Here is a 26,912-nt window from a genome sequence, read left to right as displayed (position 1 = left end):
GCAGCATCAGGTACATACAGAGCACAGTGACCATAGCTGAGACTGGAAGCAAGTCAGTATGAGGGCAGCAATCATCTTACTCACCCTGGGGATCTTCCTCATCCATGGTAAATATATATATGGTATATAGATCTGTTAGGTCTTTGGCTGAGATTTACTATGCAGAGGTTTGGGTGGTTATACAAGGGGCGGTTTGTATGTATCTTACTAATAATAAAAAAATGATTAAAATCGGGATGTTGGCTTGAATTAACACAGTCTGACGTTACACACTGCAGGTTAGTAACTCTAAAGGTGCATACACACACTAGACGATATGCTCCCTGAGCGATATCGTCTAGTGTGTCCCCGGCAGGCTGTGCTCAATGTCGTTCATGACATTGAGCACAGCCGCTGAACAATATCATTAGCGATATCGTTCAGCGCCGGGCTCTCTCACCCATTCCCTGACATGCAGCAACCTGACGAGGTCGTCAGGTTGGCCTGCATGTCAGCCCGATGAACGAGGATGACGAACGACCCGCGGGAACGCGCGTCGTCGTCATCGTTCATCTTTTTTGTGTTAAAAATGGACGATAAAGTGGACGACTGAACGATAACGATATCGTTATCGTTCAGTCGTCCACTTTAATCGCCCAGTGTGTACGCACCATAACACTTTATTTTTTCTTTGTGATACTTAATGCTAAATATCGGTTCTATGCATAATAGATATAATGGGCCAAATGTAATAGGGTGAGAGTTTAGAAAAGTGAGAGTTTCTGACACTTTTTAAACTTTGCCAATGTAATAAAGTCCAAAAACAAAGTAACAGAGAGAACTTGCATGTTTTTCTAGACTTAAAAAACTCTCAAGATTTAAAATCTCATTCAGATATTTTCCCATTTTGAAGATAAAACTCAACCAATGTGACAGGTTACTGCTAAACTCTCACATTTTCTAATCTCTCACCCTATTACATTTGGCCCAATGGGCCTGATTCTAAATTCGGATGCAATGCTGGTACTTGCATAAATACTGTAGTCAATGTTTTCCAACAGCTCATGCACCGAAGTAGCTAAAAAGCGCACAGCGCATGCGCCCTACGACGATGTGTACTTGCGAAGCACGATCCAAAAAATGTATTGGAAATTTATTGGAGCTTTCCTGGGTGGCTAATCTGACGCCGCAGAGATGGGCGGGTTATGGGATTGCTGCTGGCGTGTTAAAGACCGGGTTGCAAACGCAAGCGATTGTTTGCCATCGTGCATGCATATAAGCCGCACTGCACGTGCGCAGCGATTGCATTGCAATTACAGACGCACATAGGAATCCATCGCAAAGTGAGTGACAGGCTGTCAGTGTTTGGGGATGGGGACGGGGGGGTGGTCGTAAAAACGCAGGCGTGTCTGTCCGTTTGAACACAGGGCCTAATTCAGACCCTCAGCACTCGCAAGCGGGTCGATGTTAGCCCAGTGCACATGCGCACGAGGGAGCTGGCTCTGTCGTGCGTGTGCGCGAGACCCGAATAACGACGGCCAAGCCGTCGCTATGGGTCTCGCTACAAAGGGGGCATGCTGTCGATGGTGAGTGACAGCACGCCCCCTTTGGTGGGTGCGCTGGGGGCGTGGCTGCCCAGACGGAGGCGTTCCCATGGGAATCACTTGTGATGTCAGTGGGAGTGCTCTCGGCTCTGATAGAGCCAAAAGCACTCTAGGGCTTGCGACAATGAGACCCTACCACAAGGGTCTCGTCGCAAGCCCGATGGTCGCGATGGTCTTGACCATCGCGACCATCTTTTTGGCCGTTCGCTATAGCTGTGGATCAGCTATGCGAGCGGCCAGGAGGCCGCTCTAAAATTAGGAAGGACGGCCCTGATTCAGAGCGAGCGCTCTGTCAGAGCGTCCGGCTCTGAATCAGGGCCACAGGGCCCAATTCAGACCCACTCGCTAAGCTGCGATCACACGCAGCTAGCCGATTTTTGCAATCTGCGCATGCGTATGCATTGCAGTTTGCGAACCAGTCATAGAGATCGGGAAGCGATCGCACTAAGCACACAGACGCTCCGCAAGCATGAGCAACAGAGTGTGCTGTTTGTGGGTGGTAACGGGGTGGCTGAAGGAAACGGGGGTGTGGTGCTGCGAACGTAGGCGTGCCTGAGCGTCTTAACGCCGTTTCTAGGGTGTACATAATTAAGACGCAGCGTCAGAGTACACGTCACATGGCTGTTTAATATACAGCAGCACTCGCAGTATTTGCGGTAGGTTATGGTCGACCACAAGTGCTGCGTATGCAACTGATGGCCTCCGATGTTACCGATTGTCTTATACACTACCTGGAGATGACGTAGGTTTGCGAAGGGAAAGTGGGCGTCTGTGTGCCGCTGGTGGGCGTCTAAAAACATACGTGCGATCGATGTTCACTCAGAAGAGCGACATTGGACGGATATGAGAAGGCGGCAGTGGGCGTCTTTATGTTGGCTGTACTTTGGCAAGCATTAGCATATTTTAGCAACTGCGACCCTCAGGCGATTGCGGTTGTGATTGCATTTGCATCCGCTGCTGAATCAGGCCCATACTCCCTAGCAGGGGGATGGTGAAGGTTTTCATGGTGCATCTAATGGACCAAACGGTATTTCAGCGTAAAGCGGATGTCGCAGTCCTTCCACATTCAGACGCATGACCATACGCCAGGGGAACGTCTTACATTAGCGTTAGCATAAAGTCGCAGACGCAACGACAGCAAAATATGCTAAAACAGTCGCAGCAGCGTGCAAGTCAGAACCGGCCCCATTACGAGCGCTGATGCTGAGCTTTGCCATTCACACTTCTCGGGGTTAGTATTACTATTGCTGATCACTGGAATAACTAAATGCACAAAAAGAAATAAATCATTTTATATTCAACAACATCACATAATAACTGCAGATCTCCACAGCAGACCTTTTTTCTTTTTTTTTTCGTGGGGTTATATATTTCTGTTCAAAAGTGGCATTAAATAGTACAGGGCCAGTAGCGCATGCAGGGGGGGTTTCTGAGTACCCAGAAACCCCCCCTGATGGAGGGGAGAGCAAACGCCATGTTAACTAAGCCCCGCCCCCTCGTGGCAAAATGCAGGTCCCAAGGAACAAACCAAACTGTCCAAATAATACACACACACACACTCACACACACACACAAACACACACATATGTGCGTGTGACATTGTATGAAGATGTCCCATTTATAACTATGACCTCTATCTCTGTAGCGGAAGCCTTGAAGTGCAGGACCACCTCCTGTGTGGGCAGTCGCCCCTGTTCCTCCAGGGAAGTGACATGCCAGCCCGGTGTGGACCATTGTTTTACTATGCTGAAGTCTTCTCCAATATGTAAGTAGGATATTGTACGGTTTGAATCAAATATTCGGGAGGCTCCCGACCAAATCGGGAGGGTAGGCAAGCCTGATCTATAGGAACAAACCTAGGGAGACCTATTCTTCAATTATTGTAAAGACAACACTCTGGGGCAGTGGTTCTCAAACTGGGTGTCGTGGCTCCCTGTGGTGCCTCAGGGTACTTGCAGTGGTGCCTCGGTGTTGGTCCAGCAACAAATAAAATTATTTTTAGCCAGTGTGATAGGCAAAACCAGTGCTAATGGCTGCCTATAATAAAATATGTGGACAAACGGAAGCGCAGTCCTGTCCCCACCACATAACTGAGCCTAAAGGGGACATATTAGCACAATTTACTTCATTGAATTTTTGCTGGATTTCTCAATAAGAAACTTTTGGCCCAGGGGTGCCGTGCAACAAATGCTGATACTCTGGGGTGCAGTGATTCAGAAACCGCTCTAGGTAATAATTATAGGTATGAGCACAGCTAACTTTTCATTCTAAAGTAATTTATTTCATTCTTGACACCAATTCCATCCTTTAATCTATATATTTCACTAATGACATATTACTGTATCGCTAAGACACTTTTTTATTATATTAATAAATTTAATTTTAGCATTGATGCAGTAACAGTCAATTTATTGATATTGGGTAATCTTACACTAATTCCTTACTGTAAGAACCCCTGATAGAAGGCCCGAGGTGCTCCTATTTACCAACTTCCTTTCCTCTCCTTTTGTTTTTAGTGTGATCAAGTAATAAGTAATTTACAAAAACACACGAGTAGGTTAATTGGACATTGATAAAAAAAAAAATTACCCTTGTGTGTATGTGAATGTATGTGTGATAGGGAATATAAAGGGAGATGTACTAAGGGGTCTAGTTACTAAGCAGTGTTAGGAGACAGAGTGAAAAGTGATAAGAAAGTGATAATGTGCCAGCCAATCAGCTCCCAACTGTCATTTTTCAAACACAGCCTGTGAGATGACAGTTGGGAGCTGATTGGCTGGCACCTTATCACTTTCTTATCAATTTTACACTCTGTCTCCTAACACTGCTTAGTAAATAGACCCCTGAGTCTTGGAAAGAGATAAAGTACCAACTAATCAGCTCCTAACTGTCACGTTACAGTGTTTGAAATATGACAGTTAGGAGCTGAGTGATTGGTACATTATCTCTCTCCACGGCTTAGTACATACTGTATACCCCATAGAGTGTAAGCTTCTCTGGGACAGAGACTGATGTGAATATTCTCTGTAGAGTACCATGGAATATATGTGTGTGCTAAATAAATGACTGGTAATAAATAAATAATACATAAAACAGGGATCCAGACACACCGAGTAACACAGAAGTTAGGGCTTATCTCACCGTATTGTTTGCCCTCTGCAGATGATGTTATATCTCGCTGCTTTGTGAAATGATAATGATACTTTCTATTGTTCTAGTCATGTTCACCCGCGGATGTATTAAGGAAACCAACTGTTTGATAATGAAAGCTTCAGAACCATCTACTCGTTGTTGTAGGACAAACCTCTGCAACTGAAGCACGGACCTGATCGGAGTCCTCACCCTCAGGAATCCCTATAGTACATGATCAAAGGAGGGACATTACATATAATCTACGTTACTGTTTTCCTGCATTTGCCTTATTCCCACATTTTGTAGACAATTTATGTGCCTTTTATGACTTTTACATATTTCTGTATCTCTGAAAGTGTGCTTTGTTACTATTGTGTTTCCCCGATAATAAGACCTACCCCGAAAATAAGCCCTACCCTTACTTTTGGAAAACGGTCCAAAATAAACCCTACCCCGAAAATAAGCCCTACCCTTACTTTTGGAAAACGGTCCAAAATAAACCCTACCCCGAAAATAAGCCCTAACAAAATCCCCATTTTGTCCGGTCCGTGCCTGCGCTACACTAAAATGCCCCCAGCTCTGCCCCCCGCATGAAATGGATGCCGCAGTTAAAGATTTAACAGTGGCATCCAATCACAGCCGCAGCGTCTCACTCTCTCACAGTGGCGTGCGTGGCAGCGTCATTTACAGCAGCGCCGCGGAGGAGAGGAGAGAAAAAGAGGAAAAAAATAACAGTAAGTAAAGAATTGTATTGGATTATTGAAATTGCTGTCAATGTTAATTAAAATAAGCCCTACCCCGAAAATAAGCCCTATGGAGTTTTTTTGACCCCGAAATAAAAAAAGTAGCTTATTATCGGGGAAACGCAGAATTCATTAGATGTGACTAATAACTAGGGGTGAGCGGGTTCGGATTTCTGAAATCCGAACCCCCCCGAGCCCCCCCGATCCGAGTCCGATCCGAGTCAGGCTCGACTTTTCCCGCCTGACTCGGATCTGAAATCGAGGCAAAACGTCATCATCCCGCCTTCCGAGTCTCGCGGGTTTTGGATCCTATATAAGGTACCCGCGTCGGCGCCATTTTCTCACTCGGCTGTGGACAGTGAAGAGGGAGGGTGGGAGTTAGGGCTGTGTAGTGTAGTGTAGTGTAGTGCTGCTGTTGTCCACTACTTCAAAGTCCATAGGGGCTGGCTGTGTTGTGCTGTGCTGCTGTTGTTAATAGGGGCTGTGTCCACTACTTCAAAGTCCATAGGGGCTGGCTGGACTGTGTTGTGCAGTCAGTTCTCCATAGGGGCTGTGTCCACTCCAAAGTCCTGTGCAGTGTCCCAGTCCTAAAGGAGTGCTGTAGTGTTGTCCAGGGGGTGCTCTGTCCATCAGGGGTGCTCCCCCCAAGTGCTAAAAAAATAATATATTTTCTGTGTTTGTGAATTGTGTGCGCAGTAGCCGCACGTGCATCAACAAAGTAGTGCCAAGCGTGCGCCTGTGTCATAAGTAAAGGGCCGGCTGGCTTGACCGTTAAAGGGTGCTGTAACCCCCGAAAGTACACTCCAGTCCAAACCAAAAAAAAATTATTTTCTGTGTTTGTGAATTGTGTGCGCAGTAGCCGCACGTGCATCAACAAAGTAGTGCCAAGCGTGCGCCTGTGTCATAAGTAAAGGGCCGGCTGGCTTGACCGTTAAGGGTGCTGTAACCCCCGAAAGTACACTCCAGTCCAAAACAAAAAAAAAATTATTTTCTGTGTTTGTGAATTGTGTGCGCAGTAGCCGCACGTGCATCAACAAAGTAGTGCCAAGCGTGCGCCTGTGTCATAAGTAAAGGGCCGGCTGGCTTGACCGTTAAGGGTGCTGTAACCCCCGAAAGTACACTCCAGTCCAAACCAAAAAAAAAATTATTTTCTGTGTTTGTGAATTGTGTGCGCAGTAGCCGCACGTGCATCAACAAAGTAGTGCCAAGCGTGCACCTGTGTCATAAGTAAAGGGCCGGCTGGCTTGACCGTTAAGGGTGCTGTAACCCCCGAAAGTACACTCCAGTCCAAACCAAAAAAAAAATTATTTTCTGTGTTTGTGAATTGTGTGCGCAGTAGCCGCACGTGCATCAACAAAGTAGTGCCAAGCGTGCGCCTGTGTCATAAGTAAAGGGCCGGCTGGCTTGACCGTTAAAGGGTGCTGTAACCCCCGAAAGTACACTCCAGTCCAAACCAAAAAAAAATTATTTTCTGTGTTTGTGAATTGTGTGCGCAGTAGCCGCACGTGCATCAACAAAGTAGTGCCAAGCGTGCGCCTGTGTCATAAGTAAAGGGCCAGCTGGCTTGACCGTTAAAGGGTGCTGTAACCCCCAAAGTACACTCCAGACCAAACCAAAAAAAAAATTATTTTCTGTGTTTGTGAATTGTGTGCGCAGTAGCCGCACGTGCATCAACAAAGTAGTGCCAAGCGTGCGCCTGTGTCATAAGTATAGGGCCGGCTGGCTTGACCGTTAAAGGGTGCTGTAACCCCCGAAAGTACACTCCAGTCCAAACCAAAAAAAAATTATTTTCTGTGTTTGTGAATTGTGTGCGCAGTAGCCGCACGTGCATCAACAAAGTAGTGCCAAGCGTGCGCCTGTGTCATAAGTAAAGGGCCGGCTGGCTTGACCGTTAAAGGGTGCTGTAACCCCCGAAAGTACACTCCAGTCCAAACCAAAAAAAAATTATTTTCTGTGTTTGTGAATTGTGTGCGCAGTAGCCGCACGTGCATCAACAAAGTAGTGCCAAGCGTGCGCCTGTGTCATAAGTAAAGGGCCGGCTGGCTTGACCGTTAAAGGGTGCTGTAACCCCCAAAGTACACTCCAGTCCAAACCAAAAAAAAAATTATTTTCTGTGTTTGTGAATTGTGTGCGCAGTAGCCGCACGTGCATCAACAAAGTAGTGCCAAGCGTGCGCCTGTGTCATAAATAAAGGGCCGGCTGGCTTGACCGTTAAAGGGTGCTGTAACCCCCGAAAGTACACTCCAGTCCAAACCAAAAAAAAATTATTTTCTGTGTTTGTGAATTGTGTGCGCAGTAGCCGCACGTGCATCAACAAAGTAGTGCCAAGCGTGCGCCTGTGTCATAAGTAAAGGGCCGGCTGGCTTGACCGTTAAAGGGTGCTGTAACCCCCGAAAGTACACTCCAGTCCAAACCAAAAAAATATTATTTTCTGTGTTTGTGAATTGTGTGCGCAGTAGCCGCACGTGCATCAACAAAGTAGTGCCAAGCGTGCGCCTGTGTCATAAGTAAAGGGCCGGCTGGCTTGACCGTTAAGGGTGCTGTAACCCCCGAAAGTACACTCCAGTCCAAACCAAAAAAAAATTATTTTCTGTGTTTGTGAATTGTGTGCGCAGTAGCCGCACGTGCATCAACAAAGTAGTGCCAAGAGTGCGCCTGTGTCATAAGTAAAGGGCCGGCTGGCTTGACCTTTAAAGGGTGCTGTAACCCACAAAGTACACTCCAGTCCAAACCAAAAAAAAAATTATTTTCTGTGTTTAGCCGCACGTATATATCAAATCGATATAACATAAATGGAGGACCAAACTTTCTCCGATAAAAATAAAATAGAGAAAGATCAAGAACCACTTCCTCCTAGTGCTGAAGCTGCTGCCACTAGTCATGACATAGACGATAACATGCCATCAACGTCGTCTGCCAAGGCCGATGCCCAATGTCATAGTAGAGGGCACATACAATCCCAAATGGCAAAGTTCAGGAAAATGACCTTGAAAAAGACATTTAAATCAGCTGAAGAGAAACGTAAACTTGCCAATATGCCATTTACGACACGGAGTGGCAAGGAACGGCTAAGGTCGATCCCTAGTATGTTCATGACTAGTGGTTCAGCTTCACATGACGATGGAAGCCCTCCTCCCACTAAAAAAATCAAAAGAGTTAAGCTGGCAAAAGCACAGCGAAGAACTGTGCTTTCTAAGAAGATATCACAAATCCCCAAGGAGAGTCCAAGTGTGGTGGTGGTTGCGATGCCTGACCTTCCCAGCACTGGACGGGAAGAGGTGGCTCTTTCCACCATTTGCACGCCCCCTGCAAGTGCTGAAAGGAGCACCCACAGTCCACTTGCTGATATGCAAATTGAAGATGTCACTGTTGAAGTACAACAGGATGAGGATACTGGTGTAGCTGGCGCTGAGGAGGAAGTTGGCGAGGAGGATTCTGATGGTGATGTGGTTTGTTTAAATCAGGCTCCGGGGGAGACAGTTGTTGTCCGTGGGATGAAAAAGCCCATCACGGTCATGCCTGGGCAGAAGACCAAACATTCCACCTCTTTGGTCTGGCAATATTTCTATCCAAATCCGGACAACAACTGTCTTGCCATATGTACCATATGTAAAGGTGAAATAAGTAGGGGTAGGGACGTCAACCACCTAGGAACATCCTCCCTTATACGGCACCTGCAGCGCGTTCATAAAAAGTTACTGTCAAGTTCAGAAACTTTGGCTAAGACCGTAAGCAGTCCAGGGACACCTAAATCCCGTTGTCCTGTTGTATCCAAGCGCCTGCAAACCACACCGTCAACTCCCTCCTCGTCAATTTCCTCCTTAGTCAGGATCGGAAGTAGTCCTGCAGGCCATGTCACTGGCATGACTGACTCTCCTATCCGGGATTCCTCTGGAGGATCCTGCATTGCTACGCCTACTGCTGCCGCTGCTGCTGTTGCTGCTGCTGGGAGTCGTTCATCATCCCAGAGAGGAAGTAGGAACACCACTACTTTTACTAAACAATTGACCCTCCAACAGTCCTTAGCGAGGAGGATGAAGTACGACAGCAGTCATCCAGAAGCAAAATGTATAACTGAGGCCTTGACTGCTATGTTGGTGTTATAAGTGCGTCCGGTATCCGCCATTAGTGCAGTGGGATTTAGACAATTGATGGAGGTAGTGTGTCCCCGGTTCCAAATCCCGTCTAGATTCCACTTCACTAGGCAGGCGATACCGAGACTGTACAGAAACGTCAGAAAAAGTGTCCTCAGTGTCCTGAAAAATGCCGTTGTACACAATGTCCACTTAACCACGGACATGTGGACAAGTGGAACAGGGCAGACTAAGGACTATATGACTGTGACAGCCCACTGGGTAGATGTATCACCTTACGCAGCAACAGCAGCAGCGTCACCAGTAGCAGCATCTCAGAAACGCCAGCTCGTTACAAGGCAGGCTACGCTGTGTATCACCGGTTTCAGTAAGAGGCACACCGCCGACAACCTCTTAGAGAAACTGAGGGAAATCATCGCCCAGTGGCTTACCCCACTTAGACTCTCCTGGGGATTTGTGATATCTGACAACGCCACCAATATTGTGCGGGCATTACATCTGGGCAAATTCCAGCACGTCCCATGTTTTGCTCACACAATAAACTTGGTGGTGCAGAATTTTCTGAAAAGCGACAGGGGCGTGCAGGAGACGCTTTGGGTGGCCCGAAAAATTTCTGGCCACTTTCGCCATTCAGCGACTGCGTGCCGAAGACTGGAGCGCCAGCAAACACTCTTGAACCTGCCCCGCCATCACCTGAAGCAAGAGGTTGTGACGCGGTGGAACTCAACCCTCTATATGCTTCAGAGGATGGAGGAGCAGCAAAAGGCCATACAAGCCTATACATCCACCTATGACATAGGCAAAGGAGGGGGTATGCACCTGACTCAAGCGCAGTGGAGAATGATTTCCGTGTTGTGCAAGGTTCTCCAGCCCTTCGAACTTGCCACACGTGAAGTCAGTTCAGACACAGCCAGCTTGAGTCAGGTCATTCCCCTCATCAGGCTTTTGCAGAAGCAGCTGGAGAAAATGAAGGAGGAGCTAAGACGGAGCGATTCCGCTCGGCATGTGGGACTTGTGGATGAAGTCCTTTATTCGCTTTGCCAGGATTCCAGGGTGGTCAATCTGTTGAAATCAGACCACTACATTTTGGCCACCGTGCTTGATCCTAGGTTTAAAGCCTATGTGGTGTCTCTCTTTCCGGCCGACACAAGCCTGCAGAGGTGCAAAGACCTGCTGGTGAACACACTGTCAGCTGAAGCGGAACGTGACACGTCAACGGCTCCTTCTTCATTTTCTCCCGCAACTGGGGCTGCCAGGAAAAAACTTAGGTATCCTAAGCAACCCGCTGGCGGTGATGCAGGGCAGGCAGGACCAAGTTTGGACATCTGGTCCGGACTGAAGGACCTGGCAACAATTTCTGACATGTCTACTGTCACTGCATATGATACTGTCACCATTGACAGAATGGTGGAGGATTACATCGGTGACAGCATCCAAGTAGGCATGTCAGACAGTCCATACCTGTACTGGCAGGAAAAAGAGGCAATTTGGAGGCCCCTGTACAAGCTGGCTCTATTTTACCTGAGTTGCCCCCCCTCCAGTGTGTACTCCGAAAGAGTGTTTAGTGCAGCCGGGAACCTTGTCAGCGAAAGGCGTAGGAGGTTGCTTCCACAGAATGTGGAGAAGATGATGTTCATCAAAATGAATTATCAGCTCTTCCAGGGAGACCAGCCTCCAGAAGGTACAGAGGGACCTGTGGTGGTGGATTCAAGTGGGGACGTGTTAATACTTTGTGAGGATGAGGATGTACACACTGAAGAGGGTGAGGAATCGGTGGATGAGGATAATGAGGATGACATCTTGCCTCCGTAGAGCCAGTTTGTGCAGGGACACATTAATTGCCAGCTTGTTTTGTGGGGGCCCAAACGAACCAATCATTTCAGCCACAGTTGTGTGGCAGACCCTGGCGCTGAAATGATTGATTTGTTAAAGTGTGCATGTCCTGTTTATACAACATAAGGGTGGGTGGGAGGGCCCAAGGACAATTCCATCTTGCACTTCTTTTTTTTCTTTGCATTATGTACAGTTTGGGGCCTAGTTTTTCTAACTGCCATCCTGTCTGCCACTGCAGTGTCACTCCTAGATGGGTCACGTGTTTGTGCCGCCCACTCGTGTCGCTTAGCATAGTCATCCAGCTACCTCGGTGCAACCTTTTGGACATGAAAACACTATTGTGAGGTGTGAGGTGTTCAGAATAGACTGGAAATGAGTGGAAATTAAGGTTATTGAGGTTAATAATAGCATAGGAGCAGAGAAACCAACAAATTCTGTGATTTTAGCTGTTTTTATGCTTTTTAAAAAAAAAATACAGATCCAAAACACAAAACCCAGAACCCAAAACACGGAAGGGTGGTTTTGGCAAAACCAATCCAGATCCAAAACACGAAGAAAGATCCAGATCCAAAACCAAAACACAAAACACGAAAAGTGGCCGGTGCACACCCCTACTAATAACGACTGAATGAGGAAACGTGGCTTATATTCAGGGCTGGCAACAAGAATCCTAGGGCCCGGGGCACTCATATTGCTTGCCCCCAGCCCTTTCCCCTAGGTACAGAGTTGAAATAAGCTGGAGTTAAAATGGACCAAGACAGTTATGGAAGTCATCTCCCCTTCACCCCCAGCCTCATGTCCTGTGATACTGCTCGTCCTCCTTCATAATTCAACAAGCAGATCAGGCTTAAAATTTGGAGTGATTGGCTGGAGGCTGCCAAACCCCCAGGAGCTTTAGGGGTATTGTAATATACATTTTAGATTATTTTTTAACACTCCTACTACCAAGTAAAACTGTCACGTTGGGGCTATTAAAACGTTCACATACTATGCCACACAAAGCCTCCATTTCACATTTTATGACCTATTGTGTCCCCATTTTACATCATATGCCACACTGTGCCACTAAATCACATTATATGCCACACTGTGCCACTAAATCACATTATATGCCACACTGTGCCACTAAATCATACCACACTGTGCCACTAAATCACATTGTATGCCACACTGTGGCACTAAATCACATTATATGCCAAACTGTGCCACTAAATCACATTATATACCACACTGTGCCACTAAATCACATTATATGCCACACTGTGCCACTAAATCACATTATTTGCCACACTGTGCCACTAAATCACATTATATGCCACACTGTGCCACTAAATCACATTATATGCCACACTGTGCCACTAAATCACATTATATGCCACACTTTGTCCCCATTCACATTATATGCCACACTTTGTCCCTATTCACATTATATGCCACACTTTGTCCCCATTCACATTATATGCCACACTGTGCCACTAAATAACATTATATGCCACACTATGCCACTAAATCACATCATATGCCACACTGTGCCACTAAATCACATTATATGCCACACTGTGCCACTAAATCACATCATATGCCACACTGTGCCATTAAATCACATTATATGCCACACTGTGCCACTAAATCACATTATATGCCACACTGTGCCACGAAATCACATTATATGCCACTAAATCACATTATATGCCACACTCTGCCACTAAATCACATTATATGCCACACTGTTTCCCCATTCACATTGGCAATGATGGTCATTTGGTATGTTCTCCAACCTTATCAGCAGTATCACCATTAGCAACCATGCAGTCAGCTCCAACCACAACAGCTAAAACAGCTTTCTCTTGCTTCCTAGATTAGAATTTATATTTGGGGCCAATAATTAATGAATTACAAATATTTCCAACGGAAGAATATAAAATGAAAGATTAGACACAATTTATGCCAATGAAGTTTATATTTCTGTTGGCGTAGTACCACCAGATCTGTGATAACCCACGTGTGTGACTTAATTGGGCAAATCTGTTTTTTTGACATCTGGAGCCAATAGGACCTTTATTGCAGTTGGTCAATGACCATACAGTTATAGCGGGTTCTGCCCAAATGCTTATTTTAGGCTTTAAATGATTAAAATGCAGATTGATTTGGACTTTAGTCCCACTCATCTGCCAACTAAAGGCCACATGTGGAACTACCACAAGCTATAGCAAGGATCAGCACCAGCCCCTCTGATCAGTGAGTGACACAATAACACTGTAGACCTAGAAGTATCACCAATAACAAGTACAAAAACACTCATTAGACCCAGTTATTGCAATGTGGCAGTGGCCCTCGCCCTGACCTGATGTACTGTCATGGTGGTGACTGCCGCCCTGCTGCCTGTGATTGCAGTGACTAGAAACTTCTTTTATATTAACTCATAAGCCATGAGCCTTTGAGTCCCGGTTATAGGGGAGGGACTCTGTGCCGAAAACATGGGACATGGCGCTGTTCGGTGGCTCCTCTTTGCGCCAGGAATGAGACTGTGGTGATCTTGACGTCATAGCATTTCATGCAAAAGGGGATTCGCCAACATGGCTACGCAACTCGCACAGGTGGCACAGTGACACTTACAGAATTGGCAGTAATTTTTTCATTCTAACGGCGGAAGGGAGATTGTGCCAAGGCCCCTCTGAAGCTCTGGTCCCAGTAGAGGTGCCCCCCTAGCACCCCCTTGCCGCCGAGCTGGCCTAAAACATTGGTGGGTTCCTGAACCTTTTTTAATGGGATCCATATTACATTTATAAAATAGGTTCATGACCTGTTCTGCCGTTAATAATAACATGTTTGTTCTGAATTAATGTACTATTATTAAATATTAAAGGCGGGGTGCATCAAACAAAAGCATGCGGTCAAATCTCCAAAAACTGACATTTTCGAAGGTTTATCGCAATATATATGGTTCCCCATATGTAGTAAAATGGCCCGCAGCGAATATTGGAGTGATAACCAGTGGCGGCTCCAGAGGTCGGTCTGCGGTACAGTCCAAAATTGAAATAAGGGAGCCACACCAACTGCCAGTTATGTTTGGCAGCAGTTAGGGTGACAGTTGGTGCGGTTCCCCTTTTTGAATTTTGGACTGCGCTGCAGACTGACCTCTGGAGCCGCCACTGGTGATAACTAATATAGTGACTGGCAGCCATAGAGTAGTGCTATGACTCTTCCACCTTATTAACTATGTTTTAATAAATAATGTAAAAGGAAGAAAGAAATATTCACCAAGCTGTAGAGGTCCGATATACATGTGCAGCTGTCAGTAAATGACACATTCAGCCTTCTTAGTCATCCTGGTTCCGGGGCATGACAGCGCGTCACGCTCCGTTGTCATCACCTGGGGGGGCCTGCCCAGAGCTCCTGGAGCTGCTGAGAAGCCCCTAGCCTCTCCGGCCACAGGACGGTGTCTAATGGATGACGCAGCTGTCACCCCCTCGGATGGTGTCACCTGGTGCGGTCCACACCCCCCCCCTAGTGACGCAAATGTTGGGTCAATATGGGTGACTATAATTGTGATGGTCGCCTTAATAGGGGGGCAATAAATGATTCAACGATTTACCACCAAGGGTAAAGCGACTAGAAGAAGGTAACGGAGCCCAGGTGGAAGAGCTGTGATTTCTCTTCTCTTGTCTCTGCCCTCCATAATCATTTATTGCCTATGTGACCGGCCCCATAATGTCTCTAGTTGCCCAAAATGACCCCGTAGAAGATTAGTTGCACAACTACATAAGTATTTTGTCCAACCAGGTCCTGAGTAACCACACAAGCGTAGGCCGTTATCCACTCACAGCATGGAATGACTGATTCTAAATGTTCCTTTTTAGAATCCCAAATTTCGACTTCACCGCACAGTTTTCAGAGATTTCTCATCTGCTTTTTAACTATCCACATTAAACAAGTAAGTGATTAACATAAATTATGAACACAACTATATTAGTGGATTTTCTTTTTGGTTTTTTTCCAGAAAATAAGCCTTCCTTTCTTTGATTCTTTGTTGTTTTTCAAGTTCAAGCCCATAATAATTACCCTACCTCAGGGGTATTCACTGAAAAGTCAGAAAAGGAAGGGATCACATGAAAAATCAATGATTGCTATGCGTGCAACTGTATGATAAACAGCAGCAAGGGTAAAAAACGAAATAATCTCTTAGAAACAACAGAAACAAAGGTTACAGGTATCACTCCTTGATAAATAGCAGGGTGGCAATGCGCTTTGTGCCGGCCCTGACACCCAAACCCATGACATCATGACGGTAGCCTAAGGGACACACTGTGCATATCTGAAACATTGCTACTAGATGGATGCCATTCTAGGCACCCTGCAAGCCGCATGTAGATGCTGTAGGCAGCGATGGTGCTGCCCCCCCCCCCACTAGTTATGGCCCTGCCCCTTTCAATCAGACCCAGGAAAGGTATTGCATAGCTCAGAGCTGTAACAAGGGGCAGGGCCGTAGCTAGGTTAGTGCGGCCGGTGCCATGGCACAGGGCACCGCAGGGCAGGGGGCGCTGTTTGGGCCTGTCAAATTTCTGTTTATTATCATTCTTGCTTGTAGCTTCCTCTTATTTCATCTCCAGCATCTCCTGGCCTTCCCTATCTCATCCCTGGCCCTTCCCCATGAGGCCATGGCCCTTTTTTGGGTGCATTATGTCCCTTTGAAAAATGAGGGGGGCGCCAATGCTCTTTCTGGCACAGGGCACCAAAAAGTCGAATTACAGCTCTGACAAGGGGTTTGTGGTTTTTGCCACCACCTAGGGTGCAAGTGTGAGGGGGCAACATGGTCACTACCCTGATGGCACCCACCACCCTGTTCTACCTTGTGGAGTGCCTGGAGAGGCACCCTGCTGCAAGGAATGCCATAGGGCACATCTCTAAGATATACCTGAAAGTCATCTTTCTCTGAGTAGTGGACCAGGACAGACAGGCACCTGCTACGGCTAGTAAATTGCTGATGTGGGGGGGGACAATCAGGTTGGGTGTCCAGCAGGATTACGGAGCCTACACGAGTAGGGGTAGAGGCTTGTTTCAGTCATCACAGAGGAGGTTTATGAATGAGTACAAAGAATTTAGTGTATGGGTGAGTAGGTAAATAATGACTGGAAGTATATTGTTATAGTGCTATAAATGATATGTATTTATTTTGCATCTATATACAAATCTAGACAATGAATTGTAAAGTGCAGACAATATAAATCCAACGTCAGATGGGAAGGAGGGAATGTTTATAGCTCTGTCAGGAGGAAATGTATCAGACTTTCTAAAGAGTGGATAAGTGGGGAAGTTGCCCGTAGCAACCAACCAGCTCCCACCTATCATTGTATAGAATGTACTAGAGAAATACTAGTCAGAAGCTGATTGGCTGTTATGGGGCAACTTCTCTACTTGTCCACTTCTCCTCTCATTAGAAGGTGTGGTACATCTCCTCAGTGTTGAGGTATTGGGCATTATATATGGATAAGATTGGGTCATTAGGAGATGTGGTACATCTCCTTTGTGTTGAGGTATTGGGCATTATATATGGATAAGATTGGGTCATTAGAAGGTTTGGTACATCTCCTCTGTGTTGAGGTATTGGGCATTATATATGGATAAGATTGGGTCATTAGAAGGTTTGGTACATCTCCTCTGTGTTGAGGTATTGGGCATTATATATGGATAAGATTGGGTCATTAGAAGGTTTGGTACATCTCCTCTGTGTTGAGGTATTGGGCATTATATATGGATAAGATTGGGTCATTAGAAGGTTTGGTACATCTCCTTTGTATTGAGGTATTGGGCATTATATATGAATAAGATTGGGTCATTAGAAGGTTTGGTACATCTTCTCTGTGTTGAGGTATTGTGCATTATGCATGGATAAGATTGGGTCATTAGAAGGTGTGGTACTTCTCATCTGTGTTGAGGTATTGGGCATTATATATGGATAAGATTGGGTATTTAGAAGATTTATTATATCTCCTCTGTGTTGAGGTATTGGACATTATATATATACATTATATATGGATAAGATTGGGTCATTAGAAGGTTTGGTACATCTCCTCTGTGTTGAGGTATTGGGCATTATATATGGATAAGATTGGGTCATTAGAAGGTTTGGTACATCTCCTCTGTGTTGAGGTATTGGGCATTATATATGGATAATTTTTTGTTGCTGTTTTGGGGAATTAATATGCACCTAGGGCTGGATCTGACCCATCACGTGTGGTGGTACAAACACCACCTTCTCTCCTGGCGCAGTCCAATGGTAGAGCGCGTAGAAATGCTAGGGGAAAGCAGAAAGCCCCAGGAGTAAGGAGGCTGATTAGGGTGAAGGTGGTATCTGCTCAGTCTCTGCATTTCATCTGTGCTTTGGACTTTCTCAGTGATTATTTGCTGTATTTTGCCTGTGAGCACAAAGCATTTGAGGTCACCAAACTGGCTCGGCTCAATCATATTTTGCCCTACTTGGTATTATTCGAGCAAGTGCAGAAACTGGTCCTACAGTAATTTATTGGAGATGGACAAGATGTCTTCTCTCACAATGAGTGGTAACAGTTATGGAACTACCATGGGAACATGGCTTTGAATGTTGGCCCAGAAATGAGGGGGTCAGCTAATGCTGTGATCCCCCCTCCCCCCATCTGAAGTCCCCACACTCCACCACTTTCGGCCAACACTGTGTACTTAAAAAAGCAGACATGGGGCCTCTTCTGTGCAGGCTTTAGATCTGCATGGCAACCCTGCAGGTTACATCACCAATCCCCTACCTGAATGTTGCTATGATGCCTGGAGATGCAGTTGGTACTGTGCAGAGCTCCCTGGGTAACTGTACAGTTCGGGGAATCCTGATCAGTTGTTTTGTATTTGTATATATATATATATATATAAGCAAAGGAAGTAAAAGAAATCCATACTTTGCTCTTAACAGTGAAGTTTAGCTGCTAGTTTAAGGCAGTGACTTATGGGAATTTGAGATGGACTCCATCAGAAATATGGCAGTGTGCTGAGAGCAATTTATAAATGAGGTTCTGATCACACAGATATCCAATAATAATGGAGGCATTGCAGTTATTTTTTTTTTTATGTTCCTCTTGAATGTGATTCTGGTGGAGATGTATCAAGCAATATAAGGACGTTGCCCATAGCAACCAATCGGCTTATACCTATCATATTATAGACTATAGTTGATAAATGCTACCTCAGGGGTTGCTATGGGAAACGTCTCCACACTTTACACTGCTTGATACATCAACTCCGATGTCACTGACGAAGTTAATCACCAAAGTGCATTAACATATAGTAGAAATCATCAGAAAATAATATAATTGTTCTTTATATTTGAATGCAAATGGCAGCATTTTATTCCTCTGTCCCACGTGGCTGACACTCAGCATAGAGCTAAACATTTGTGTTTTGTAACCTATACATTTATTAGGTGTCAGTGATATCACATGTCTTCTTTATTGGCTGGTTAACTTTATGCTCATTCAAATATCATGGACACTTGTTCACCAATTTCATTTGTTTGTCTGTTTTATTTGTTTTTACTTAGCTGGACTATGCAAGTGAATATAAAGCTTCTTCTCTGTCACATCGGGGTGCTGTACCCTGGAAACCTCACTTTCAGAACCAGAGATAGAGATGTATGAAGTTATAATAAGATTAGTGGTATTGCATCATTATTCTGTATTTGTCCTGCATTACGCGTTTCACTGAATATGTTGTTTGTACCTTGAGCAGACCCTCAGTTAAATTTGCTCTGTGGTGCGGCCGGGTTGTAATAAAGGACAAAGCGATATGGTTAGAGAATCCCAAAAAGAACACTTAATGCTACTTAAGGATGTCCACATCTATAGTGTGGGGGGAACATGGCCAAGCGTTTCTCGGAGACTGTGACTACTCTAATGGGTATCCAGGAGAACTCTCCAAACTTCAGTGGTCTACCTGACATTTCCGGAGAGAAGGCAAGTACTGTGTACTAGAGGAACCTAGATATATAGCCATAAGTGTGTCACGTTACAATAACAGGGAAAATCAACAGGTAACACATTATGTTTGTCCTCTTACATACTGCTTTGTGTTTATTTCAGGCCTAAATAAGATGATATAGCATTTAGGGAAAAATAGGCAACCCAGTAAACCTGCGCTGGAAGCCATTATTGCGAAGACTTCAACAATGACTAAGTTCTTCCCTTCTGCACTCAGATATGCCGGAATAAAAGAGATCCAGACACTAAGAAACACAAACATGCTGAAGGTGATGTACTGCCCCTCGTTGAAGCTGTCTGGGAGCTTTCTAGAGAGAAATGCTACTATGAAACTGATCATTGCTAAGACTCCCATGTAACCCAAAGTGCAGTAGAATAATATATTGGATCCTTCGTTGCACCCTGCGATTATTGTATCGGATTTTGAATTCATGTTTAATTCTGGGTACGGAGGAGCTGTTACCAGCCAAACTGTGCAGATGATGACCTGGAATAGGGGGCAGATGTAAACGACAACGTCTGAGAACCTGGAATCAAAGCGTTTGCCGATTGAGCTGGGCTTGGTGGATTGGAAGATAAGAATGACGGTAATAGTTTTGGCCAACATTCCCGACACAACCACTGAAAAGGTTATGCCAAAGATAACCTGCCGGAATAAACAAATAAATGGTAGCGGGTAGCCAATGAAAAGGAGGGAGGAGAGGAAGCAGATGGCCAGGCCCACGAGGATGACGTAACTGATGCTTCGGTTGTTGGCCTTGACCACTGGGGTTTCCGAGTACTTGCGGAAGATGCACAGAACCGATAGTGTCATAACGGAGAAGGTGACGGAAACTGCCGCCAAGGAGACGCCCATGATTTCCTCGTAGGACAAAAACTGAATTGTCTTCATGAGACAAGTGTCCTGATTGTCATTGGGCCATTTCTCTTCCGGGCACTTCACGCAAGCAGCAGCGTCTGTGGACAATCACAATGAGTCACAATCACTTTGCCCTAAAACAGAAAACGCTGTCACTGTATATACCGTAAGCATGTAACGCCTGGATACTCTACGTTTGTAGCAGATTTTATGGAAGGTTGGGGGTGGGGCGGGATCTGTGGACGGCTGTCTACTTGGGGGGAACTTTAAGTGAATACATGAAATTATTTATTATATAAAATGGGAAATTTAATAGTTACCTATTTACAACATACATCATTTATATAGCAGTAGAGATGTGCGTCAGTTTACGTGCCTTTAACCTTTAATGGTGTGTGCCTGTGTTAGTGCATGTGTGTGTGTGGTTTTATATATATATATATATATATATATATATATATATATATATGTGTGTGTGTATATATATATATATATATATATATAAATGACAGTGTGTGTATTAGTGTGCATCAGTCTGTGTATCAGTGTGTCTGAGTATGTGTATCAATGTGTGTGTTGTTGTGTATCTAGTATCTAGTGTGTTTATAGTGTATAGTGTGTGTCAGTGTGTATCAGTTTGTAAAGAAGATTCATATATATACACACGAGATACTGACGGCAGCTTGCGGTGTGCGTATATCAGCCATTAAGGTAGGTTGATCTCTGCAACCACTTCTCTCTCTCTCTCTCTCTCTCTCTATATATATATATATATATATATATATAACACAGCTAACTGAACCTGCCCATATATATACTGTATGTTTGTGTGTCAGAATGAGTATTAAGGTGTGTGTCTGCGTGTGTATGTGTCAGAATGTGTGTCTGTGTCACAATGTGTGTGAGTGTGTCAGAATGTGTGTGTGTAAGAATGTGTGTGAGTGTATCAGAATGTGTGTGAGTGTGTCAGAATGTGTGTGAGTGTGTCAGAATTAGGGGTGAGCGGGTTCGGATTTCTGAAATCCGAACCCCCCCGAGCCCCCCCGATCCGAGTCCGATCCGAATCAGGCTCGACTTTTCCCGCCTGACTCGGATCTGAAATCGAGGCAAAACGTCATCATCCCGCCTTCCGAGTCTCGCGGGTTTTGGATCCTATATAAGGTACCCACGTCGGCGCCATTTTCTCACTCGGCTGTGGACAGTGAAGAGGGAGGGTGGGAGTTAGGGCTGTGTAGTGTAGTGTAGTGTAGTGTAGTGCTGCTGTTGTCCACTACTTCAAAGTCCATAGGGGCTGGCTGTGTTGTGCTGTGCTGCTGTTGTTAATAGGGGCTGTGTCCACTACTTCAAAGTCCATAGGGGCTGGCTGGACTGTGTTGTGCAGTCAGTTCTCCATAGGGGCTGTGTCCACTCCAAAGTCCTGTGCAGTGTCCCAGTCCTGAAGGAGTGCTGCAGTGTTGTCCAGGGGGTGCTCTGTCCATCAGGGGTGCTCCCCCCAAGTGCTAAAAAAATAATATATTTTCTGTGTTTGTGAATTGTGTGCGCAGTAGCCGCACGTGCATCAACAAAGTAGTGCCAAGCGTGCGCCTGTGTCATAAGTAAAGGGCCGGCTGGCTTGACCGTTAAGGGTGCTGTAACCCCCGAAAGTACACTCCAGTCCAAACCAAAAAAAAAATTATTTTCTGTGTTTGTGAATTGTGTGCGCAGTAGCCGCACGTGCATCAACAAAGTAGTGCCAAGCGTGCGCCTGTGTCATAAGTAAAGGGCCGGCTGGCTTGACCGTTAAGGGTGCTGTAACCCCCGAAAGTACACTCCAGTCCAAACCAAAAAAAAAATTATTTTCTGTGTTTGTGAATTGTGTGCGCAGTAGCCGCACGTGCATCAACAAAGTAGTGCCAAGAGTGCGCCTGTGTCATAAGTAAAGGGCCGGCTGGCTTGACCGTTAAGGGTGCTGTAACCCCCGAAAGTACACTCCAGTCCAAACCAAAAAAAAAATTATTTTCTGTGTTTGTGAATTGTGTGCGCAGTAGCCGCACGTGCATCAACAAAGTAGTGCCAAGCGTGCGCCTGTGTCATAAGTAAAGGGCCGGCTGGCTTGACCGTTAAGGGTGCTGTAACCCCCGAAAGTACACTCCAGTCCAAACCAAAAAAAAAATTATTTTCTGTGTTTGTGAATTGTGTGCGCAGTAGCCGCACGTGCATCAACAAAGTAGTGCCAAGCGTGCGCCTGTGTCATAAGTAAAGGGCCGGCTGGCTTGACCGTTAAGGGTGCTGTAACCCCCGAAAGTACACTCCAGTCCAAACCAAAAAAAAAATTATTTTCTGTGTTTGTGAATTGTGTGCACAGTAGCCGCACGTGCATCAACAAAGTAGTGCCAAGCGTGCGCCTGTGTCATAAGTAAAGGGCCGGCTGGCTTGACCGTTAAGGGTGCTGTAACCCCCGAAAGTACACTCCAGTCCAAACCCAAAAAAAAATTATTTTCTGTGTTTGTGAATTGTGTGCGCAGTAGCCGCACGTGCATCAACAAAGTAGTGCCAAGCGTGCGCCTGTGTCATAAGTAAAGGGCCGGCTGGCTTGACCGTTAAGGGTGCTGTAACCCCCGAAAGTACACTCCAGTCCAAACCAAAAAAAAAATTATTTTCTGTGTTTGTGAATTGTGTGCGCAGTAGCCGCACGTGCATCAACAAAGTAGTGCCAAGCGTGCGCCTGTGTCATAAGTAAAGGGCCGGCTGGCTTGACCGTTAAGGGTGCTGTAACCCCCGAAAGTACACTCCAGTCCAAACCAAAAAAAAAATTATTTTCTGTGTTTGTGAATTGTGTGCGCAGTAGCCGCACGTGCATCAACAAAGTAGTGCCAAGCGTGCGCCTGTGTCATAAGTAAAGGGCCGGCTGGCTTGACCGTTAAGGGTGCTGTAACCCCCGAAAGTACACTCCAGTCCAAACCAAAAAAAAAATTATTTTCTGTGTTTGTGAATTGTGTGCGCAGTAGCCGCATGTGCATCAACAAAGTAGTGCCAAGCGTGCGCCTGTGTCATAAGTAAAGGGCCGGCTGGCTTGACCGTTAAGGGTGCTGTAACCCCCGAAAGTACACTCCAGTCCAAACCAAAAAAAAAAATATTTTCTGTGTTTGTGAATTGTGTGCGCAGTAGCCGCACGTGCATCAACAAAGTAGTGCCAAGCGTGCGCCTGTGTCATAAGTAAAGGGCCGGCTGGCTTGACCGTTAAGGGTGCTGTAACCCCCGAAAGTACACTCCAGTCCAAACCAAAAAAAAATTATTTTCTGTGTTTGTGAATTGTGTGCGCAGTAGCCGCACGTGCATCAACAAAGTAGTGCCAAGCGTGCGCCTGTGTCATAAGTAAAGGGCCGGCTGGCTTGACCGTTAAGGGTGCTGTAACCCCCGAAAGTACACTCCAGTCCAAACCAAAAAAAAAATTATTTTCTGTGTTTGTGAATTGTGTGCGCAGTAGCCGCACGTGCATCAACAAAGTAGTGCCAAGCGTGCGCCTGTGTCATAAGTAAAGGGCCGGCTGGCTTGACCGTTAAGGGTGCTGTAACCCCCGAAAGTACACTCCAGTCCAAACCAAAAAAAAAATTATTTTCTGTGTTTGTGAATTGTGTGCGCAGTAGCCGCACGTGCATCAACAAAGTAGTGCCAAGAGTGCGCCTGTGTCATAAGGGCCGGCTGGCTTGACCGTTAAAGGGTGCTGTAACCCCCAAAGTACACTCCAGTCCAAACCAAAAAAAAAATTATTTTCTGTGTTTAGCCGCACGTATATATCAAATCGATATAACATAAATGGAGGACCAAACTTTCTCCGATAAAAATAAAATAGAGAAAGATTAAGAACCACTTCCTCCTAGTGCTGAAGCTGCTGCCACTAGTCATGACATAGACGATAACATGCCATCAACGTCGTCTGCCAAGGCCGATGCCCAATGTCATAGTAGAGGGCACTTACAATCCCAAATGGCAAAGTTCAGGAAAATGACCTTGAAAAAGACATTTAAATCAGCTGAAGAGAAACGTAAACTTGCCAATATGCCATTTACGACACGGAGTGGCAAGGAACGGCTAAGGTCGATCCCTAGTATGTTCATGACTAGTGGTTCAGCTTCACATGACGATGGAAGCCCTCCTCCCACTAAAAAAATCAAAAGAGTTAAGCTGGCAAAAGCACAGCGAAGAACTGTGCTTTCTAAGAAGATATCACAAATCCCCAAGGAGAGTCCAAGTGTGGTGGTGGTTGCGATGCCTGACCTTCCCAGCACTGGACGGGAAGAGGTGGCTCTTTCCACCATTTGCACGCCCCCTGCAAGTGCTGAAAGGAGCACCCACAGTCCACTTGCTGATATGCAAATTGAAGATGTCACTGTTGAAGTACAACAGGATGAGGATACTGGTGTAGCTGGCGCTGAGGAGGAAGTTGGCGAGGAGGATTCTGATGGTGATGTGGTTTGTTTAAATCAGGCTCCGGGGGAGACAGTTGTTGTCCGTGGGATGAAAAAGCCCATCACGGTCATGCCTGGGCAGAAGACCAAACATTCCACCTCTTTGGTCTGGCAATATTTCTATCCAAATCCGGACAACAACTGTCTTGCCATATGTACCATATGTAAAGGTGAAATAAGTAGGGGTAGGGACGTCAACCACCTAGGAACATCCTCCCTTATACGGCACCTGCAGCGCGTTCATAAAAAGTTACTGTCAAGTTCAGAAACTTTGGCTAAGACCGTAAGCAGTCCAGGGACACCTAAATCCCGTTGTCCTGTTGTATCCAAGCGCCTGCAAACCACACCGTCAACTCCCTCCTCGTCAATTTCCTCCTTAGTCAGGATCGGAAGTAGTCCTGCAGGCCATGTCACTGGCATGACTGACTCTCCTATCCGGGATTCCTCTGGAGGATCCTGCATTGCTACGCCTACTGCTGCCGCTGCTGCTGTTGCTGCTGCTGGGAGTCGTTCATCATCCCAGAGAGGAAGTAGGAACACCACTACTTTTACTAAACAATTGACCCTCCAACAGTCCTTAGCGAGGAGGATGAAGTACGACAGCAGTCATCCTGAAGCAAAACGTATAACTGAGGCCTTGACCGCTATGTTGGTGTTAGACGTGCGTCCGGTATCCGCCATTAGTGCAGTGGGATTTAGACAATTGATGGAGGTAGTGTGTCCCCGGTTCCAAATCCCGTCTAGATTCCACTTCACTAGGCAGGCGATACCGAGACTGTACAGAAACGTCAGAAAAAGTGTCCTCAGTGTCCTGAAAAATGCCGTTGTACACAATGTCCACTTAACCACGGACATGTGGACAAGTGGAACAGGGCAGACTAAGGACTATATGACTGTGACAGCCCACTGGGTAGATGTATCACCTTACGCAGCAACAGCAGCAGCGTCACCAGTAGCAGCATCTCAGAAACGCCAGCTCGTTACAAGGCAGGCTACGCTGTGTATCACCGGTTTCAGTAAGAGGCACACCGCCGACAACCTCTTAGAGAAACTGAGGGAAATCATCGCCCAGTGGCTTACCCCACTTAGACTCTCCTGGGGATTCGTGATATCTGACAACGCCACCAATATTGTGCGGGCATTACATCTGGGCAAATTCCAGCACGTCCCATGTTTTGCTCACACAATAAACTTGGTGGTGCAGAATTTTCTGAAAAGCGACAGGGGCGTGCAGGAGACGCTTTGGGTGGCCCGAAAAATTTCTGGCCACTTTCGCCATTCAGCGACTGCGTGCCGAAGACTGGAGCGCCAGCAAACACTCTTGAACCTGCCCCGCCATCACCTGAAGCAAGAGGTTGTGACGCGGTGGAACTCAACCCTCTATATGCTTCAGAGGATGGAGGAGCAGCAAAAGGCCATACAAGCCTATACATCCACCTATGACATAGGCAAAGGATGGGGTATGCACCTGACTCAAGCGCAGTGGAGAATGATTTCCGTGTTGTGCAAGGTTCTCCAGCCCTTCGAACTTGCCACACGTGAAGTCAGTTCAGACACAGCCAGCTTGAGTCAGGTCATTCCCCTCATCAGGCTTTTGCAGAAGCAGCTGGAGAAAGTGAAGGAGGAGCTAAGACGGAGCGATTCTGCTCGGCATGTGGGACTTGTGGATGAAGCCCTTCATTCGCTTTGCCAGGATTCCAGGGTGGTCAATCTGTTGAAATCAGACCACCAGATTTTGGCCACCGTGCTTGATCCTAGGTTTAAAGCCTATGTGGTGTCTCTCTTTCCGGCCGACACAAGCCTGCAGAGGTGCAAAGACCTGCTGGTGAACACACTGTCAGCTGAAGCGGAACGTGACACGTCAACGGCTCCTTCTTCATTTTCTCCCGCAACTGGGGCTGCCAGGAAAAAACTTAGGTATCCTAAGCAACCCGCTGGCGGTGATGCAGGGCAGGCAGGACCAAGTTTGGACATCTGGTCCGGACTGAAGGACCTGGCAACAATTTCTGACATGTCTACTGTCACTGCATATGATACTGTCACCATTGACAGAATGGTGGAGGATTACATCGGTGACAGCATCCAAGTAGGCATGTCAGACAGTCCATACCTGTACTGGCAGGAAAAAGAGGCAATTTGGAGGCCCCTGTACAAGCTGGCTCTATTTTACCTGAGTTGCCCCCCCTCCAGTGTGTACTCCGAAAGAGTGTTTAGTGCAGC

The 26,912-nt window shown here is 46.1% G+C and overlaps 1 protein-coding gene and 1 long non-coding RNA gene across 2 annotated transcripts in view; one reads left to right on the top strand and one right to left on the bottom strand.

Annotated features, from left to right (window-relative positions):
• The first annotated feature begins 15 nt into the window (after nucleotides 1-15).
• On the top strand, nucleotides 16-5,535 carry LOC148473936 (uncharacterized). The gene is made up of 3 exons (XR_015872945.1): nucleotides 16-107; nucleotides 3,229-3,348; nucleotides 4,802-5,535. It is a non-coding gene; the product is annotated as an uncharacterized LOC148473936 (long non-coding RNA).
• Nucleotides 5,536-18,768: 13,233 nt separating this feature from the next.
• LOC148473935 (extracellular calcium-sensing receptor-like) overlaps nucleotides 18,769-26,912 on the bottom strand; it is a 33,744-nt gene continuing 25,600 nt past the window's right edge. Inside the window, exon 6 of the mRNA XM_088459323.1 lies at nucleotides 18,769-20,342. Within this exon, the coding sequence (XP_088315449.1) occupies nucleotides 19,447-20,342 (896 nt within the window). The 3' untranslated portion in view covers nucleotides 18,769-19,446. The remainder of the gene's footprint in view (nucleotides 20,343-26,912) is intronic.

The sequence above is a fragment of the Taudactylus pleione genome, unplaced genomic scaffold (assembly GCF_031769625.1).
Source record: "Taudactylus pleione unplaced genomic scaffold, aTauple2 ptg000905l, whole genome shotgun sequence".
NCBI lineage: Eukaryota > Metazoa > Chordata > Amphibia > Anura > Myobatrachidae > Taudactylus > Taudactylus pleione.
This window is presented reverse-complemented; position numbering and strand designations above follow the sequence as displayed.